Genomic DNA, 21,315 nt, shown 5'->3' on the forward strand with positions numbered 1-21,315 from the left:
ACGGAAGCCACTCCTCAGTAAAAGGCACATGACAGCCCACCTGGAGTTTGCCAAAAGGCACCTGAAGGACTCTCAGACCATGAGAAACAAAATTCTCTGGTCTGATGAAACAAAGATTGAACTCTTTGGCCTGAATGGCAAGCGTCATGTCTGGAGGAAACCAGGCACCGCTCATCACCTGGCCAATACCATCCCTACAGTGAAGCATGGTGGTGGCAGCATCATGCTGTGGGGATGTTTTCAGCGGCAGGAACTGGGAGACAAGTCAGGATCGAGGGAAAGATGAATGCAGCAATGTACGGAGACATCCTTGATAAAAACCTGCTCCAGAGCGCTCTGGACCTCAGACTGGGGCGAAGGTTCATCTTCCAACAGGACAACGACCCTAAGCACACAGCCAAGATAACAAAGGAGTGGCTACGGGACAACTTTGTGAATGTCCTTGAGTGGCCCAGCCAGAGCCCAGACTTGAACCCGATTGAACATCTCTGGAGAGATCTGAAAATGGCTGTGCACCGATGCTCCCCATCCAACCTGATGGAGCTTGAGAGGTCCTGCAAAGAAGAATGGGAGAAACTGCCCAAAAATAGGTGTGCCAAGCTTGTAGCATCATACTCAAAAAGACTTGAGGCTGTAATGGGTGCCAAAGGTGCTTCAACAAAGTATTGAGCAAAGGCTGTGAATACTTATGTACATGTGATTTTTTTAAAAAAAAAATTATTTTTTTTTTTATATAAATTTGCAAAGATTTCAAACAAACTTTCATGTTGTCATTATGGGGTATTGTTTGTAGAATTTTGAGGAAAATAATGAATTTAATTTAATAAGGCTGTAACATAACAAAATGTGGAAAAAGTGAAGTGCTGTGAATACTTTCCGGATGCACTGTATGTAATTATGTAATCCATTACAAAGTAACTAATCTTATGTAAGATAAACATATAAAAATCAAATTATAAATGCTTGTTTTTGTAATCTGATTAAGTAATCCAGATTACATGTAATCTTACTACCACAAGTGTCAGTGTATTGATGCATGTTAAGAAAGCACAAAGTTGGCGTTCAGTTACTGTTGTTCTCATATGTAGTGTACTTCAACTTTAATCTCAGATTTATCCAAAGCAAATTATCTGTGTCACTGCAATTCTGTATATTTATGAGCTTTTCTGGATTTTTAGATCAGCCTTTTAAAGGTTTAAACCCTTAATTTAGTACAATGGTTGGTTGACAGGTGAGTAGCCTGTCCTTATACCTGCATTTATTTTTTATACCTGTCTTAATACCTGGACCTTGTTTATACCTGTATTTAGAGCTGTGCTTTTGTGATTGCATCATTAAACAGAAACAGATTTTAATATTATTTGTGAACAGGGTCTGTGGGTACTTTCTCACCAGGGTCCCCACTTTGTCTTAGTTTCTTATTCCTAAGAAATCTGACTGGTGCTTTATGCATTTTTTTTTTTTTTTAAACTGGCATCTTGGTGTGTAGAAAGAAATGCCAAAAGCCCATGCCCCCATTTTTGACGTTCCTTTTAAAAAAAAAAACAAGTTTTTATTTGCCTAGTCTCGTGTATAGAGCAAGAATGCTCCATAAACCTGTTCTGTTACATTGCTGATAAACCAGCTATGCATTTTTGCCATCTTTGCTTTCATGCTGGTCTTTCATCCTCAACACACTTTTGTGCTGTTTGTGACTGTGGTGGTCTACCATATTACTTAGTAATCCATGTTTGCTTAAGAGTTCTTGTACTGGTGTTTGTTTAGTCAATGTAAAATTTAAAGTATGTGACCCTTTGGTTTCACTTCTTTTGCTACTTGACACCGTTTTTGTTAATGTACACTGGTCAGATCTTTTCAACGTGATTTACTACACTCGAAATGCAGATACAGTCCCCCTAAACCACGAGGTTAAAGATATTGACAATAGTATTGGTAGAGCCAAATTACGATCAAAAGTGGAAAGTGATGTTTGCATGACTTTATTACTCCTTTTGTTGCTTTAATTTTACTGTGGAATGTTTACATGCAGAATTGCTTTTTCATCTGTCTGCTTTGGATCTAAGAGATGTGAAGAATGCAAGCTGCTCGCCAAATGCAATTTCTGCGAAGACGGGCAGCAATTAGCAATTACTGTGTTGACCAGAGTAAATGTTTTCCACTCTTGGAAATGATGATTGTGCAATAGTCAAGCAAATTATATGTCATCAATATTGGCCCACTTCGGCTAATTAGACCGACTTCCTGTCACATCAACTGCGTATTCTGGGGTGGTTCCTTGGTGTGCACCCAATTTGGGAAATTGCTTTCACACCAGCCAAGTAAACGGAATCTTATGGCAATTGTACTCTGGTCCGCACCAAATTCTTGAGCTATAGAGCTCAAGCAGTTTAAGGAAGCATTTGGGAATGCTTATTGTCTATATCAGGGCTAGTCAACTGGCAGCTCGTGGTTCAAATCCAGCCTGCTAGTCATCTGTTTCTGGCCCTCTGGCTGATTTTGATGAAATCTTCTCAGTCTGAACCACCAGACTGCGCTATGCGCAAAACTCACCGTTAACATCTCTCAGCGGCGCGCGCAACAACTTTCAGTCAGTTATCCCGACCTGCGCATGTTTGAGCATTTCTGGCCGTGGTTCAGTTATAATGCTTTCCAAAACATGAACCAGGACTGTTTTTAGGTGAGCATGCATGATTGTGTCTTAATTTTATCAAATCTATTTCAGATCTACAGATATAATAAATTTAAACAGAGAGGTCCGATCCTGGATGCTGATTGGTAAATAGCCATGCTTTATTCACGATAAAGAACTTCTACGACCCCTTCACCAAGCTCCCAAGTCCGGCCCACCAATCATCTTTATCTGGTCCTCTGTCTGATTTTGGTAAAACCGCCTCGCAGTCTGATTATCAGAGTGCTCTCAATGCTAAACTTGGTTGTGAGTTTAACAAGACTCAGTGGTGTTTGCAACAGCATTTAGTGGTCATCAGTTAGCGCACAAACCTGGACTGGAGCACGTGTTTAAGTTTTTCTGGCCAAAGTTCAGTCACACTGCTTTAAATTCAAAAACTGAAAAATACACTACCGTTCAAAAGTTTGGGGTCACTTGCCTGAAATGTTTCTCATGATCTTAAAAATCTTTTGATCTGAAGGTGTATGCTTAAATGTTTGAAATTTTGTAGACAAAAATATAATTGTGCCAACATATAAATTTATTTAATTACATAACTAAAATTTTATTTAAAAAAAGAAGTTTTTGAAATGGATGACTTGGACTGAATAATTAAGAAAAGCAGCCACAAAGTGCCCAGCATATAGATGGGAACTCCTTCAATACTGTTTAAAAAGTATCCCAGGGTGATACCTCAAGAAGTTGGTTGAGAAAATGCCAAGAGTACATGTCTGTAAAATCTAGGCAAAGTGTGGCCACTTTGAAGATGCTAAAATATAACACAGTTTTGATTTCTTTTGGATGTTTTTAGTCACAACATAATTCCCATATTTCCATTTCTATTATTCCATAGTTGTGATGACTTTACTATTATTCTAAAATGTGAAAAAAATAAAGAATGAGTAAGTGACCCTAAACCTTTGAACGGTAGTGTATATAACAACAGCAGTTGTTATAAAACAAAAGAGAAATCAAAGATGAAAAGCGATCCTTCAAATAAAATGCACAGAAATGTTCTCCATATTCTCTTATTCTCCATGCTTTGTGCTAAACGGACATGTCTAATCTGTTCAGGGTCTGTAGTGCTCGTAAAAAGTGATGAAGTGAAGTGCCATTGAACGTGCATAAATCCTGACTATGTTTGGTTCTGTATACAGTTGCGAGTCAGCGTTTTCAATCCAAAATCTGTTTTTTCTCTGTTTACCAATGATTATTTGCACAAATATATGGCTTCTGCACTGGCTCCTATGTGCAAATTCACAATATTTGCAGGAAATATTTTTCCCTCACAGAATGGGAGGATATAATAGAGAGAGGAAGAATAGACATTTTCTCTTTTTTCAAAAAGAAAATGTTATCTATTAAATAATTTTTATGTGAAATGATAGTTCTATACTAGATAACCATTGTTTTCTTAGTGGGTTGATATTGTCAAAGATCTTGCATCAGCAGATCTAAATGTTCTTCCTCAGTTTTCATGATTTGTAAATAATACCCCGAAATGTTAAAATATTCAGTATATCTTCATAATGTCTTCATATGTGTTCAGTGACATCTGTAAAAGGAACTTATGGCCAGACCTTAAAAAAAAAAATGTAAACTGAAAATCGCTGACCATTTTAATGTAAATGAACACACATTATTAAGGATATCTAATTTTCTATGTTAATCTGTTACTTGCAATGAAAGTGCTAGCTAAGATAAATATGGAAAAATGATTGCCCTATGTAAGTTTTCATCTGGATAATCAGGCCCCCTCAAGAAAGTAGTTGAAGAGCCCTGGTCTATACACTTTGTTAATAAATGCAGGTATCCTGACTGTTACTGTTATACTGTTCACAGGCTGATAATGAGGAGACGAAGGAGCGTTTGTATGAGAGTCTGCTTGCAGAGTGTAGAGACACCATTCAAGCCATCAGAGAGGAGCTCCGGACTGATGTGGTGAGAGATGCACTACTAACAACTCACTTAACAGGACCAGTATGATTCAAGTGTTTCACAGTAAGAGGTATTCATTAAGGAAGTAAAACTGCATCAGAAACATCAATCTGATAATGAAAATTTAAAGCATAAACAGTATTTAATATTCAGTTATAATGTATTGGCGTTTATTGTCCAAAATACAGTTATTGTCCTATTTTAATTCTGACAAAATAATGTATTCAAACTGAATTATTTCAGACATTGGGACCCATTTTAAGAGTGCTATGCCTTAAACATAGCGCTATACAATATGCGCAAAGTAAGTGGGCATGACCATGAAGTTTTGACTTTTTCTTGCAAGCAAGCATTAAGTCTAGGCACATGTGGGTTGGTGAAATAGTGAGCGCAAAGCGCTGATGGGCTGGGTTGAATGCAGTTTAATTCAGAGGTTTTTCTCCGGTTATTGCACCGTCATTCCAATGCTATGATTTTAGCAATGAAATACCACAGATTTGGAGGATGTTTGTGTTTCCTTCTACCTCAAGACCGCGATGTACAGTATGTGTTCTCTTATCGGCCTGTATAACCTGCGGTCTTGACGGTATTATGGAACACTTGATGCATTGCTGCTCTCCCATTGTTTGTTTTGTAATGCATATTTGTTATATGTTTCTCTGTTTAATGTTTCATTTCTGTACAGCATCCTTGATTATTATTATTGTTAATATTCATATTGAACTACTGACACACAAATCATGGTATTAAAAGTGATTGCTCTTTAAATCATCTACTAGTGGAATTCAGACTTTGCACTGAGATTAAACATGCTTCTTAGACGTGCAATGACCTTATTCTCATTAACATAGAGTACACCCACTGTTTGTGGGCATACACCCACAGATGGCACAAACACTCCCACCCACTTCCACTTGCTCTTTAGGTTGGCACGAAAATTGCACTTATAATTGGCGCTCTTATGAAAATGCACATTTGTTGTGTGTTGCACTGCGCCTAGCGTGGTCACAAAAAATAGTCTAGTAATGAATCATAAACTGTTTTTGTTTTCATAAATCGATGTGTATTTGACATGACATACTTTTGAGACATTTTGGAGTATACCATGTCCTGCTGTGTGACATGGTATACTACATCTAAAATTATTTTTCACAGCATTTTGATAATTAAAAATTATTATTATTTCTTCATATTGAGAGGACATGGAATATTTGTACTTTTAAAAAATGAATGCGTCGCACTTCAGCACTATTTAAAATGAACTAATGAAGGTTCAAGGACATGTTATTAGTGTAATCTACCCAAATATTTATACTCTTAGTAATCTCTGATCTAGGAATACTCTTCCTCTATCTCTGTAATCCTAATCTGGATCCATGTGGATATGTACAGCTGATCCCACATCTTCACCATTGAGTTTGATACACATGACCCTGTGTGCATCTAACAGATTCGTGTAGAACTGTCTATTTAAACAGGGATGTGTGTTTTGCTATAATAGAAACAGAGAGAGAGGGCTGCAGACAGTGCTGAGAGTGGCAAGGTGTCTAATCTGCAGTACCTACACAGGTTAGTAATAAACATTCAGTTGTCATTTCTGCTGTACAGCTGTACTTTGATGACACTGAAGCATGTTTTTATGTTCATTTGCATGTAGTTACCTGACATATATCAAGCTGTGGACTGTAGTGAAGAGGAATGAGAGCATGGCTCACGTGTTGCAGGCTAAACTGAAGGAACCACAGACTGATGAGAACAAGAGAGGACCAAGACCACAAGACCTCATACGACTCTATGACATCATCCTGCAGGTTCAGAGCACAACCACACTCTTCATACAAAGCCTTTGGCAATGAGCTCATTCTGTGATGTAATTCTGCATCTCTGACAAAATCATATCTGAGACTCTTAACCTCAAGACCTGATATAATTTAAAATATCACAATAGTACAATAATATCGCTATTGGGATTAGGACCTTTGTATTACCATATTTCCCAAAAATAAAGATGTATCTGGTTATAAGTTGCAACTATTCAAAATCATGTTGTTTAGAAAAAAGAAATTTTTTATACAGAGGTTGCAAGTGGCAGACGTTAGGACGTAGGAGCAGCCAACATTCTTTTCAGCTGCATGGCATGTCAAGTTGTGTTCTCTGAAGATAATCTACACATCGGATCACGTTGTATTTTTGGCTCGAGAGCATGTTTATGTATATTTTTCATGAAAAATTTAACTCTAAGATGCAGGCCTATACAAAAACAGCTTTTATCCTGTCTACACCGGACACGAGTGTCGTGTCAAAATTAATAGAACCCCATTATAATTAATGACGCTGTCAACACTGGAAGCGTTCGTTGTGGCGCGCCCGTCACGCCGACATTAAACAGATGTACAAATGATGGTACATAAATACATAAATCAACAATATATAAAAACACAATACATAAAAACAGTCATTTTCAACAATTACAATGATAAGATTTTATTTTAAATTTTATTGTAAATTTTCATTGTTCTAATTCATTAACTATTCATTGAAACATCATTTTATGAGGATGTGAGGAGTTATGATTGAATTTGTTTAGAATTTGTTAGCACAGTGATGGTGGACAGGATATTTAAACTGGTTGCATACAATACTTTGCAAATGCTACTTTAACCTCCTGAGACCCGGATGAGATTTCTGTGTGCATTTTTCATTTCCCTTTATGTTATGCAACTAGTAGCACCTGATAACCATGCAAACTGAGCAATTTCTTAGAACATAAAATAGTTTGATTAATGTATGTCCTCATATAGGGACAGCCAGTCTATGATTTATTATTTTTAATTAAAGCTGCACTTCGTAACTTTGTGCTCTCTAGCAACATCTGTGGTTGAAATTTAAAATTGCAAGCAATTTGTAGAAGAACACTTCACCGTCCATCATGTTTTGACACTGCTCCTCTGGCGGATGAATCTCATGATTTGAGTTTATCACCTGTGTGTAATCACGACTGGAAGATATTCAGAGCCGGAGTCATAACATGCTGCTTTCATGTTGATATTATTATGTTATACGATTAAACATTTAAAAATGAAATATTACTTGCTTTGATGAGATGAACAACACTTGAATGAATGTTACACATATAGCTCTTTTATGACACTATACTCGAAGCGCTTTTACATAGAGAACATGGGATTCTCCTCAATCATCACAAGTTACCTGTATATTTATTCGTGTTTTATCTACTATTAATGTTTGTATTATAACCTCCTACACTTATCAAAATTGATAAGAAAAGAGGTGGAAAAAAGAGGTGAAACTCGATATGGCTGATACGAGTTTTACATTATGTACAGCCCAGTGTAAATCTCTTCAACGCAATCACTGACAAAAACGTTCGTTGACGAAGGGTTCTTTGATTTCATCAATGATAACGAAGATGAGATGAAAAAGGTGCATTATGATGATAATTAAATTATTTTATTAAAGCATACTGATGATTTAAATATGATGATAAAAATATTGCAAGATATTAACAGTGCAAGATATAAACAGAAGAAGAAACATCTTGAGAATCTGTTCATAGAAGAAAATATTAGATATGGATTCATCTAATTCAACAATCCAGTATATTGGGGATTTCTCCGCTTGAGCTGCGTGAGTTGAACGCGCTAACACCAGCAAAATGAACCTCTTTAAAACTGGTTAAATAACTCCTTCAAACGCATCCTATACATGAGGTTCATCAGTATATCCACAACATTTATGGAACAACTTGCATCTGCAGTTAAGCGAATGAACATGTGAACTTCAACTAAATGACGCGCTAGTCAGAATATGCGTAACTTGCGTTGTGAATATGCGGTTTCCATGAGAAATACGCAACACGTGATATAATATGCGTTCACGGAAAATGAATACGTCTAATTCAGAATACAGTGAGCTAACTTCTAAAAAGTAGCTAATACTTCAGTCTACATTATTTCAGGAGCTCAGGTATGTACATTTATAGGCCTACTGTAAGTTTGTTAAATTTTTACAATATAAAATGTTTATACATTTTTTCTTAATGTTTGAATATTTGAATAAAGTTTGGTCTGTTACAGTTTGAAACTTTTTTGTCCATTTTGCGTGTCATCAATTATTTTATTTTCGTTGACTAAAATTTTGTCATTTTTGTCAGAGTAAAACTGACTAAAATTTATGAATATGCCTATGACATGATGAATTATTGACTATTTTTAAAGGACATTTTAGTCAAAAGACAAACTATGACTAAAACGAAAAATTTAACACTGGTACAGCCTCAGTTAATAAGCAAGTGAAACTGTAATAACACTGTAAACTAAAATCATAAAACATGCAATAATGATGGGGATAATATATACTTTATTAAACATGAAAATAATATGTTTAAATATGCAATATAACAATTACAAGAAGTCAATTTCAGAAGTCATACATATTAGTAAACATGCACAGTAACTTCCTCCGACAACGTAGATGCATCGCGATCGGTAAACACACAGGTAATGTTTGATTCATAAAAGCATGACAACCCTACCAGACAAAATACTGTATCCAAGCATTATAGCAGGTAAACAACTTCGCTAAATGGATAACAAATAAACATCCATCCGGACTGCAGCGATGCTCTCCTTAATTGTGTGATTGTGACTGACTGAACTGAACAGTGTCCTCCTCAGCCGGAACACGTGACAGACAGTACTTCTTCCTGTGTTTACGGACATGACGTAATGACGCAAGGAGAAGCGACATGAGCCAGCAATTTTGCGCCAAATCCGAACCGACAGAGCAAAATAAAAATAATTTTGATAGACTTACTGTAATGTATCGGGGTAAGGACATTGTTTTGAACACTGACTGTTTATGTGCTTAATCAATATATATATTATATATTTATAATATAAATTACCATAATTTGTACATAGTGCAGCTTTAATACATGCTATGGAAATTCAGCTATGTGTATCAAATTATTACAATGTTTTCTCTACTTTGGCAACAAAATCTCAATTATCTCTCTGCATTTTCAAACAAACAAGTAGTAGCCAGTGCTGTATCATTTGAAAAATAAAAAATTAGCTATAAAGTCCCATGATTAACAGTGTGCTGGCTCGTGATACATCACTGACATTTTTAAATCACATGAAACTACAGATGTAAAAACTATTTATTTATTTTTATTTTATTTTATTTTGTTTTTTATCTGGTTTTTAACTAGATGCACTTTTGGTTTGTCTACTAACAAAAGCATTTATCTGAAAGAGTCTCTTGATTTGAGGACAGTGGGTTTAAATGAATTGAAATTATGCATAGGTTACGGGGAAGCCAAAATTCAATGTCCTTAAATGAGGACTCGGCGTCACACTAGGTTAAAAAGCCACTTCCGTTTCTATGACTGAGGTTTTCATCTGTTTGTGTGTAAGCATATGTACTGTAAATTGGTGTGCAGTGTGTTTGACCAGAAATTCAACAAAATCTAATGAACATTAGCCAGCTAGAGAACTTTTACCTTGGTGACATTTAAATCACCAAAACTTTAAAGGCAGATGCTATTTGCACTCTGGTGCAAATAATGGTATATGCTATTTACACCCCAGTGCAAGTAGTTGCAGATATTATTTGCACCCCAACCCTGGTGAAAATAATGGTCGATATTATTAGCACCCATATTTAAATACTAACATGCAGTATATGGGCATCACTGCAGCATGTTTATTGTGTTTAATTAGAGTCCCACAGACACCCTTCAACAACCCCTACCACTTAACCTAACCTTAACCTTCCCTTAGAAAAAATAACCTTGGTTTTACTACAGTAACCATAGTTTCCCGTGGTATTTTGTAGTAAAATTATAGTAACCACAAAATTTACCATGGTTACTATAATACCACCATATTACAGTAGTAACACCATGGTTAATTGCATATGGTTTCTGCCAAAAAACATGGTTACTACAATTTTACTATAGTAATACAATGCAATCGACACACAAGCGACGCCGAGCCGCGGGAGTACAAGGAAGGGAAACAGTGCGTTCGACAGACCCCATCTCTGGATCAAACCCTTCTCTGCTTTCCCCAACATTCACATTGACCAAATTACTGTGATGAAATCAACCTTTATATTAATTTTTGTTTATTATTGTAAGTAGTATTAAAGGTAATATTAAGAGTGGAAACAGGAAATCAGGTAGTAAAAAGAAATGTGGGACAAAAGACTGAATCGAACCAGGGTCGCTAGGAAAACACCACACATTCACTCCCTCTTTACACCCCATGCCACTGCAGCGACACCTATTATCTAGTTTGTTGTATATTATTTTGGTTCCACCAGACTATTGGTGCAAATTTACACCTGGTGCAAATAGTCACTCCGAATTTTACATTTACATTAATGCATTTGGCAGATGCTTTTATCCAAAGCGACTTACAGTGTACTTATTACAGGGACAATACCCCCTGATCAACCTGGAGTTAAGTGCCTTGCTCAAGGACACAATGGTGGTGGCTATGGGGATCGAACAGTCTGATTACTGGTAATGTGCTTTAGCCCACTACGCCACCACCACTCCATACCGGTTTTAAACTGCAGAATAGTGACAGCACAACACTGGCACGATAGGGCACATGACAGGACCCTCAACGGGCCTGAAACTGTCCCATACTGGCCCCATACCAGAGGGCCATCCTTATTGTTGAGCCCTGAATTAGTAGATGTAGAAATTGACATTAAGCAAGATTAAAAACCAATATAAATGTAATGTTCATAATTAGTTTAGCTATTGCGTTAACTGATGCTAACAAATTCAACATTATTTTAGTGTTCCTTATATTTTAATGGACTCTATGCACTGCACGTAGCCTACATATATCAAGTAAAATTTCAGGGTGATAACGAGCTTCCAGTATCGTATTCAGCCATAGCGAAAGTGTCGAGAGTTGTCGCAAACTACTGTTCTTTCTTAAATAAAATGATTTATCACAACAAATGTGATTTTACTTAGTATAAAAATGATCTCAGTAATGAACTGCAATAAGTGTAAATACATACGATTTGAAGCTTGCAGAACGGCCGAGCACTGCTATACCAATGTGTAAGGCTTACTCTGTGTGCAAAGTATTTTCATCCAGCTATTGCACAGTGATTTACAACAACAACACAAGCGATTCATGTCAAAGAGAGCACAATCACCTGAAGATGATGTTAGGGACATCTAACGTTGCTTATCTGAGGTTTTAGCGCCATCCACAGGGCGACAAAACATCACTGAGAACACTACACACTTTTTATTTTTTATATTATTGTATTTTCCCCCTTGTCAAAGCATTACACATGAGTGAAGCACCATCTTCTGAGAGAAAAAAAATGTGTTTAGGATTGATTAATTTGTTTTTATTAATATAATCGGTAATACCACACCACAATATTCATAAATAACAGTAATGATACAATATCACAATTGGTAATACAACAAAGTTACATTTGTTAACCGTTAACAGCATTAGTTAACATGAACTAACAATGAAAACTTCTACAGTATTTATTAATCTTAAAGGATACCTATTATTGCCCTTTTTACAAGATGTAATATGTCTCAGGTGTCCCCAGAATATGTCTGTGAAGTTTCAGCACAAAATACCCTACGGATCATTTATTATACCATGTTGTAAATGCCTCTTTTTGGGTGGAATCAAAAACACGATGTTTTCATGTTTGTCTCTTTAAATGCAAATGAACTGCTGCTCCCCACCCCCTTTCCGAAAGAGGGCAGTGCCTTTACAGCTCCTGCTTCGGATACTACAGCAACTACAAATCAGAACCACTTTTAGTACAACTTCTTATGTTCACAGAAAACGTACATAGTTTTCAAAAAGACAATCACTTTACTGTATTGTGCATAATAAAGGTGCAGTTATGAATTATACAGACAGTAAGCGTAAAAATAACGACATAGCTCTGGTCTCCATGAATACAATCAGAGACAATGGTAACTTTAGCTGCATTAGCCATGGAATCAGCTAACAAGCACATTCGGAAAGGCGATTTGCAAACATTCACAAAATATAAAGTACGATACTTACATCTTCAGGATATAAAGATGGAACACGAACAGTTGGTACTGATCCATGCATGAGAATACAATTTTTGGAAAGTCCTGCTTTATATAGACCCTCATTCACAAAGAAGTCCGATGTAAAATGATTTGCACAAACATACACAAATTTTGGTAAGTTTTGGGGCACATTTGCTTCAGAAACAAAACTTGTCCACTGTGTCTTCAGTGGCTCTGATGCCAGGAGTACATGAAGACTCTGTTCACTTTTACAGCCAACAACAGAACACTTATGACGCTTACGAAGCTGAGACATTATTCTTCTCACCGTAGCTGCTCCAGCGTGGAAAAAAATGGCAGACTGTGTGTAGATCACTCAGGGGAGGATCTATGATAATAGGGTGGAGTCCGTCACCAGTCATGAGCGAGGCCTGCTCTAACGTGACGTCACGTTAGAGCAGAAACGAAAACCAAACACATTGAGACACTGTTTTAGATTAATAGAAATATAAGAAAGAGGAGTGGGTGGACTTTTAACATTGTAGGGTGGTTGTGTACACACACTGCCGACTAACATTTATGTTCAAACACCATGTAAAAGTGAATTTTGCATAAAAGGTCCCCTTTAATGTTAATTTCAAAATATACTACTAGATTTTAAAAATAAAAAATTACATTTGGTAACATTAGTTAATGCACTATTAACTAACAATGAACAATTGTATTTTTCTGAACTAACATTGCAAAAGATTAATAAATGCTTATATATATATATATATATATATATATATATATATATATATATATATATATATAGTTGTTTGTTCATGATACCTAATGCATTAACTCATGTTAATGAATAGAACCTTATTGTAAAGTGTTACCAAACAATTTAATCGATATTTATTGTCAAATTACTGTTGTTAACTGTCCCTTTTATTTGCGCAAAAAAAAAAAAAAAAAAGAAAGAAAAGAGAATAAAAAGTTGACTTTTCATAAGCATTCGTCCATAATCAGTGCTCTCTTCAGTTCGGCAGTGTCCTGTACACGCACATGACAAATCTCTCAGTAACGGGATGTGATTTTTATTAACGTAAATTATACTGAAAGTGAAAATGATATCGTACTGCTTAAATACAATAAAATTAACAAATATTGACCACTATTAGACAAATTGTATGGTTAAAGTGAGAGTCACTATGTTAAGAAATATATATTATCATTCACTCCTGCATTTGCTGTGAAGCTGGGGTATCGTCAGTTGTCATATTATATTAGCTTATAATATCACAGGGCTATATGTTATCTAGCAAAATGAATAAAAAAAAATTACATGAGTATGACAGTCAGAAACGGGGACCTTGCTAAGCCTGTGCTGGTCTATGACTTGTGAATATCCACCCTGTGGTCGATGTAACTTAAAATACATGTTGTTAAACCCCTTCTTTTTACTGTATGGAGCAACAGCTCCATGTCTCAATGTGTGATGGATATTGTCCAATGTCATCCGCATAAACTCCAGTAAATCACGTGTGTGAAAAGTAACACATGATCCCAAGTCATGCATAGTCCATTTATTATAATTAAGCAATATCATATAAGCAAGAATTTTGATATTCTGGGCAGTGCCACTCTAAATCGTGTGATATTTTACCAAGTTGAACAGTATAACCGTTACATCTACCAAGTGCTTGTTCTTCCTAATTTATTTTCTCTTTATTCTTTCTTTCTGTAGAGTCTTGCTGAGCTGTCAGCCCTGCAGGGCCTAGAGGAGGACCATACCTTCCAGAAAGAGGTGGCACTCAAAACTCTAGTCTTTAAGGCTTATAGGTGAGTATATGGCTGCTTTCAATTATTTTTATCCACAATGACTGCCTACGTGAATGTACAGTACATTCAGAAAGTATTCAGAACCTACATTTTGTTGATGTAGCCTTATGCTAAAATGCTTTAAATATTTATTTTTTTCACATCATTCTACACTCCATACCCCATAATGACATAGCAAAAACCAGATTTTTGATAAATTTTGCACATTTATTAAAAAGAAAAAAACTGAGATATCACACTCACTTAAGTATTCAGACCCTTTGCTTTTGACACTTGAAATGTAGCTCAGGTGCATCCCATTTCTCTGGATCATCTTTGAGATGTTTCTAAACTTTGATTGGATTCCACCTGTGGCAAATTCAATTGATTGGACATTATTTGGAAAGGCACACACATGTCTATATAAGGTCTCACAGCTGAAAATGCATATCAGAGCAAAAATCAAGCCACAAGGTCAAAGGAAAAGTCTACAGAGGTTCAGAGACAGGATTGTATCGAGGCACAGATCTGGGGAAGGCTACAAAAAATTGGCTGATTTGAAGGTTCCCAAGAGCACAGTGACCTCCATAATTCTTAAGTGGGATAAGTTTGGAACAACCAGGACTCTTCCTAGTGCTGGCCACCCGGCCAAACTGAGTAATCGTGGGAGAAGGGCCTTGGTAAGAGAGGTGACCAAGAACCCGATGGTCACTCTGGTTGAGCTCCAGAGATCATATGTGGAGATGGGAGAATCTTGCAGAAGGACAACCATCACTGTAACTCTCCACCGATCTGGGCTTTATGGCAGAGTGGCCAGACAGAAGCCTTTCCTCAGTGCAAGATGCATGAAAGCCCACTTGGAATTTGCAAAAAAGCACCTAAAGGACTCTTGGACTGTGAGAAACAAGATTCTCTGGTCTGATGAAATGAAGATTGAACTGTTTGGCCAAGATATCCTTAATGAAAACCTGGTCAGAGTGCTCAGGACCTCAGACTGGGCTGAAGGTTCACCTTTCAACAGTACAATGACTGTAAGCATACAGCCAAGACAATGCAAGAGTGGCTTAGGGACAACTCTGTGAATATCCTTGAGTGGCCCAGCCAGAGCCCGGACTTGAACCTAATCGAACATCTCTAGAGAGACCTGAAATTGGCTGACCACCAATGGTCCCCATCCAACCTGACAGAGCTTGAGAGGATCTGCAAAGAAGAATGGTAGAAAATCCCCAAAACCAGGTGTGCAAAGATTGTCGCATCATACCCAAAAAGACTTGTGGCTGTAATCGCTGCCAAAGGTGCTTCAACTAAGTACTGAGTTAAGGGTCTGAATACGTGTCAATGTGATTTTTCAGTTTTTTCTTTTTAATAAATTTGCTAAGTTATCAAAAATCTGGTTTTTGCTTTGACATTATGGGGTATGGAGTGTAGATTGATGTGAATAAATAATTTAAAGCATTTTAGCATAAGGCTGCAACATAACAAAATGTGGTAAAAAATGATGGGGTCTGAATACTTTCTGAATGCACTGTACATGTAAATAAATGTGCTATTCTAAACTCTAATCGTAACACAGACTGTATATAGTTAGTTTGTTTTTGTTTGAACAGAGGAACCAAGGATTGTTTTGAAATTAAATATGTGTGTGTTCCAATGTTCTGGACAGGTGTTTCTATATAGCTCAATCATATGTTCTGGTGAAGAAATGGAGTGAAGCTCTGGTTCTGTATGAAAGGGTTCTGAAAAATGCCAGCGAGGTCCAGTCCAAAGCCAAGAGCCTCAACAGCAGCTTTATGGTACCACACAACACTCATCCATATTATTCCTTTTCTGTGCTGTGCTGTGACAGTACCATGGTACAGTGAAGGTATCACATGGTAATACCATGATACAGAATGTTTACCATTCATATCATGTACTCCATGGTACCTCAAATACTAAGGTTTGTACATGTACAAAAAAATATATTGCCATTGTACATGTGCAAAAAACTATGGCAATGCAGGGGTACTGCTCATTCCTATTCCTGGAGATCTTTCTTCCTTGTGGAGTTTTGTTCCAACCCTTATTAAAAACTATTTGTACCAAAAAGGGACAGGTCACCCAAAAAGGAAATTTCTGTCATTTACTTACCCTCGTGATGTTCCAAACCCATATGACATTCTTTTTCCATGAAACACAATGTAGATGTAAGGCAGAATGTTAGGGACTGACAGCCTCAGTCACTATTCACTTACATTGGATCTTTTGTCCATACAATGAAAGTAAATATTCACTGAGCCTGTCAGTTTGCCTAACATCTACTTTTGTGTTTCACAGAAATCAGTCAGTCATAACTGTTTTGAATAACATGAGGGTGAGTAAATGATGGAATTTTTGTTTTTGGGTCAACTATCCTTTTAATTAGTCCAGTGTTGCCCAATTCTGGGGCCATATTACAGAAAAATGTTAAACCCAAAGTATACTTTGATTTTGACATGAACGCTCAGCGTCTGTGTTTAGTCGAATACAAGCCTTCCAAAGTATACTCCATTTGACGGTACGTGCATACTTTGGGCTTAAGCCTTATGTTAAGATCTGACAAATTAAATAGAACATATACTGTAGATCCTAACTTTAATCGCAATTAATAACAGATAAGAACTGATTCTAGAGAGGATTTTTTTTTTTTTTTTTTTTATATGGCCCCTCCTCCTGGAGTACCCCCAACATTGCACATTTTAGATGTCTTCTTATTTGACCCTTCTTATTCAGGTCATGGAGCCTCTAAATAGCTACATTAATAATGAACATAATTATTGAGAGTCGCGTAGCACCATGCGAGGGTCGGACATGTGAATGGCGACTCAGTTTGGACGGTGTGGTGAAAGATTCAGCATCAACTGTCGAGCATGTCGGCAATGCTGGCATAGGTCGTTGCTGACTTGGAGGATCTTGCTGTAATATGTCGATCGATCACTGCCATGGAGACAAAGTTCTCTGAGTTGGTTACAAGAGTGGGAGACGTCGAGAAACGGATCGATTATCTGGAGTCTTCGGAGGGGGAATTAGCTGCTTAACCACTAGTCATTCAGATATGGTGAAATTCCTAGATGAGCTCTTCACGAGTCTGCTCGACATAACAGACCATGAGCTGGAAATCGATCGAGCTCACAGAGTTTCGGCTCGGAGATCCACTGCAGGAGACAGGCCTCGAACAATTCTGGCCAAATTTCTGAGATCATCCGATAAAGATCGTGTGTTACGTGAGGCGAGGAGTAAAGGAAGACTTTCTTGGAAGAACCACAGCATTTTCTTGTTCCTAGACTTTGCGAATTCAACGAGAGAAACGTGATCGATTGAAGGAATGCAAGAAACTCTTACATCAATAGAAGGTAGCTTTTGCACTGATGTTCCCGGCCAAATTGAGAATAGATACTAAGGATGGCCGCAAAATATTTATATGCCCACAGCAAGCGATGTCCTTCATAAAGTCAATGGAATGAGTAAGTCATTGTGTGATGCTCTCGATGCAGCCGAGTGGACCTGACTTACTGGACATTCACTTGACCGTCCGAGGAAACTGGGTGTCATCTTTGTTTCTTTTGGTGTTGGTTCTGCCTAGCGGCTGGAGTTTGTTTTGTGGAAAAACACTCCTTCGGGATATTTTTTTTTGTGCTTATGCCTCCTATTGGATGGAGTTTGTTTTGTGGGATATTTCTTGCAAACATTGGAGTGATTAGGGCATTTGTTGCTCTCCTGTGACAGCCGACTGGGCCTGACTCACTGAACATTCACTTGACTGTCCGAGGAAATTGAACGCCTTTTTTGTTTCTTTTTGTGCCGGTTCCGCCTAGCAGCTGGAGTTTATTTTGTGGAATAACACTCCTTCGGGACAGTATGTGGATGAATCTGCACGTTCTTTGTGCTTATGCATCCTATTGGATGGAGTTTGTTTTGTGGAATATTTCTTGCAAAACATTGTAGGGATTAGGGCATGTGTTACACTCGCGTAACAGCTGAATGGGCCGGCTCACTGAACATTCGTTTGACTGCCCGAGGGAACTGAACTGAACTGGCTTGCCCTGGAACCATTAGTAGCCGCGATAAGAAAGGAGGATGATTTTCCAGGGGTGGTGGCGGGAGGTGTGGCGCATAAGCTTTTGCTTTACGCAGATTATATTTTATTATTCATCTCCGACCCTTCTAGATCTATGCCTTGCCTCCACAGAATTAATTCCTTTTCTAAGTTCTCAGGATACAGAGTCAGTTGGTCTAAATCCGAAGCTTTGGCTCTGACAGCGTACTGCCCAGTAATGGCTTTTCAGCCAGGCGCCTTCCTGTGGCCCAACAAGGCATTAAGTATTTGGGCATTTTATTCCCAGCAAATTTGTCTGATTTAGTTGGTTAATTTTGACCCCTTAATAAAAAGGTTTTCGAGCGATGTGGGCTTCATTACATTTATCTATGATTGGGAAGGTTAACGTTATTAAAATGAATTGTATTCCAAAATGTAACTACCTGCTACAAGCTCTCTCTGTAGATGTCCCCCTCTCTTATTTCAAGCAATTTGATAACATAGCGAAGTCCTTCATTTGGAATGGTAAGCGTGCCAGATTACATTTCAATACGTTACATAGGCCGATTGATAAAGCCAGGCTAGGCCTACCCAAGATTTTGTTTTATTATTATGCATTCGGTCTCAGACATTTGGCTCATTGGTCGCTTGAGAGAGCCCCTCCCTGGTTTTGTATTGAACAGGAAGTTCTTGCCCCTATTTCGCCATTGCAAAGACTTTCTGTCAAACTAATCAGAGAAGTTAAGTTACACCTGTTACCTCGCATTTGCACTCTGCATGGACAAAAGCGTCCAGAGACATTTATTTAAATGTTGCCTTGAGCATATGGCAGAACCCAAAATTATGTATTAATAAGTCCCCTTTCTGCTTGTCAGAGTGGATCGTGAGGGAGGTTAATACACTTGGTGACCTATATGAGAGTGGAGTGTTGAGATCTTTTGAAAATTGGGTTCAACATTTTGGGATTCCCAGTTCTGTTTTATAGGTATTTACAACTGCACCACCTGCTTTGTACTATTTTGGGGAGTAGCATACACCCCCCTAAAGTGGCAGATACTCTGGGAATGGTGATTTACTGCTTTTGGAAAAGGTCATGAGACATCATTGTATTACTCCCTGCTAATTCAGAGTCTGGGGGATGGAGCTTTAATTTCTGTCAAGAGAGTATGGGAGAAAGATTTCAACTTGGTATTGGAGGAGGGAGTGTGGGCTAGGATTCTAAAAAACAAAGTCTGCATCTAGAGATGCAAGGGTGCGCCTTATGCAATTCAAGACCCCCTCTAGATCATATAGGCTTGGTCTTAAAGACACACACACCTGCTGGCGATGCCAATCGGAGAATGGAGACATGGCCCATGTTTTTTGGTGGTGTGTTGAGATCCAGGAATTCTGGTTGAATGTTCAGAGTTTTGTGTGTGACACGTTGGGCACTCGGGTTTCGTTTTGCCCCAGTGTTTTGGGCGATGGGACGGTCATTGATGTGGGGAATAGACACACAGAGAGTTGGGTTCTGACCAGTGTGATGATCGCCAGGCAGATTATTTTGAGGGGTTGTAGGTCAGCTGGAGTGCCCTCATTTTGGGAGTGGTGCACGGAGGCGGCCTTTGAGGAGGTGCCATTTGAAAGACGGGGTAATTTGGATTTGTTTGTTGGGAAATGGGGCAACTGTTTAGAGTTTTTGGAGGGCTCTCGGGGTGGGGTGGTGGAGAGAGTAGTATAGTTTTAAATGTGTATGATTATTATATTTAATATTTTTTTTTTGTTTTTTTTTTTTTTTGTTGAGTATATACTCATGTGACCACAGAGATGTTTGTTGGGGGTCGAGGCGGGGTTGGGGGATTGGGAGGGGGAGGGGTGGTTGTGGGGTTTAAATGTTGATTCTATGTTTGTTTTTGCTTTTCTTTATTTATTGAAAGAATCAATAAAAATGTTAATTACAAAAAAAAAAAACTGACAATTATTTTTGTAGTTTTGTAGTTGGTTTTGCCTTGAAGTAGATTCTATGCAATTTAATGAGTTTTACTAGCTCAGGTATATTCATTGAGAATTCTACTAGTTTTATTAGAGGAAAATTGTTTTGGCATTCAGTTTAGCCGTTCATTATGTTCTTTATTTCTTATCAGGATCTCCCTGATGTCCAGGAGCTGATTGCTGAGGTCAATGCTGAGAAATACTCCCTGCAGGCTGCAGCCATCTTGGGTGGGTTGTCTTGGGCAGCCATTTAGTTTCTGTTGTACAAGAGTACAGTCATTCTCAATGGGCCAGAAACAGTCACTATGTTGACCTTCCGCCCTCACCCACATGTTCTAGATGTTGTTTTGAAAGCTCCATTAGCTTCAACTGACTGTGACATTGCATTTGTTTTTTAGACACAGAAGATATTGCTGAGGTGCCTGCACAACAGCAGATTAAAGACAACACGGTAAGAGAGCAGGAATTGAAAAGCTAACCCAATATTTTCAGTTTACCTCATTATTAGGCATTATTACTTTGCCCTAGGTTACATCTTAGCATTTTTCTGTTATTTGGTTGCTAAGTTTAACTGTCGCAAAGTCTACAGTTTAAAGCTAATGTTTTGTCTATTAACCTGGAAAAACACAAACACAAGCTCAAGGCCATCTCTAGTTGACAATGCAAGACAAAACATGCAGACATTAACTGCTCCCCACATACACGGCAGAGGCGGCGCACTGTGGAATGTTGCTCGGCAGACTACAGTACTCTTGTTAAAGGTGTTTATATAGTCATGTTTGTGTCAGGTTCATGGTGTGCGGC

The 21,315-nt window shown here is 37.8% G+C and overlaps 1 protein-coding gene across 1 annotated transcript in view; it reads left to right on the forward strand.

Annotated features, from left to right (window-relative positions):
* The window catches only part of srp68 (signal recognition particle 68), a 78,408-nt gene that overhangs the window by 54,898 nt on the left and 2,195 nt on the right, over positions 1–21,315 (forward strand). Inside the window, exons 9-15 of the mRNA XM_051712075.1 lie at positions 4,511–4,609; positions 6,108–6,175; positions 6,264–6,417; positions 14,413–14,507; positions 16,150–16,279; positions 20,664–20,739; positions 20,910–20,962. Coding sequence (XP_051568035.1) covers positions 4,511–4,609; positions 6,108–6,175; positions 6,264–6,417; positions 14,413–14,507; positions 16,150–16,279; positions 20,664–20,739; positions 20,910–20,962 — 675 coding nt within the window. The remainder of the gene's footprint in view (positions 1–4,510; positions 4,610–6,107; positions 6,176–6,263; positions 6,418–14,412; positions 14,508–16,149; positions 16,280–20,663; positions 20,740–20,909; positions 20,963–21,315) is intronic.

This window comes from Myxocyprinus asiaticus, chromosome 12 (assembly GCF_019703515.2).
Source record: "Myxocyprinus asiaticus isolate MX2 ecotype Aquarium Trade chromosome 12, UBuf_Myxa_2, whole genome shotgun sequence".
Lineage (NCBI taxonomy): Eukaryota > Metazoa > Chordata > Actinopteri > Cypriniformes > Catostomidae > Myxocyprinus > Myxocyprinus asiaticus.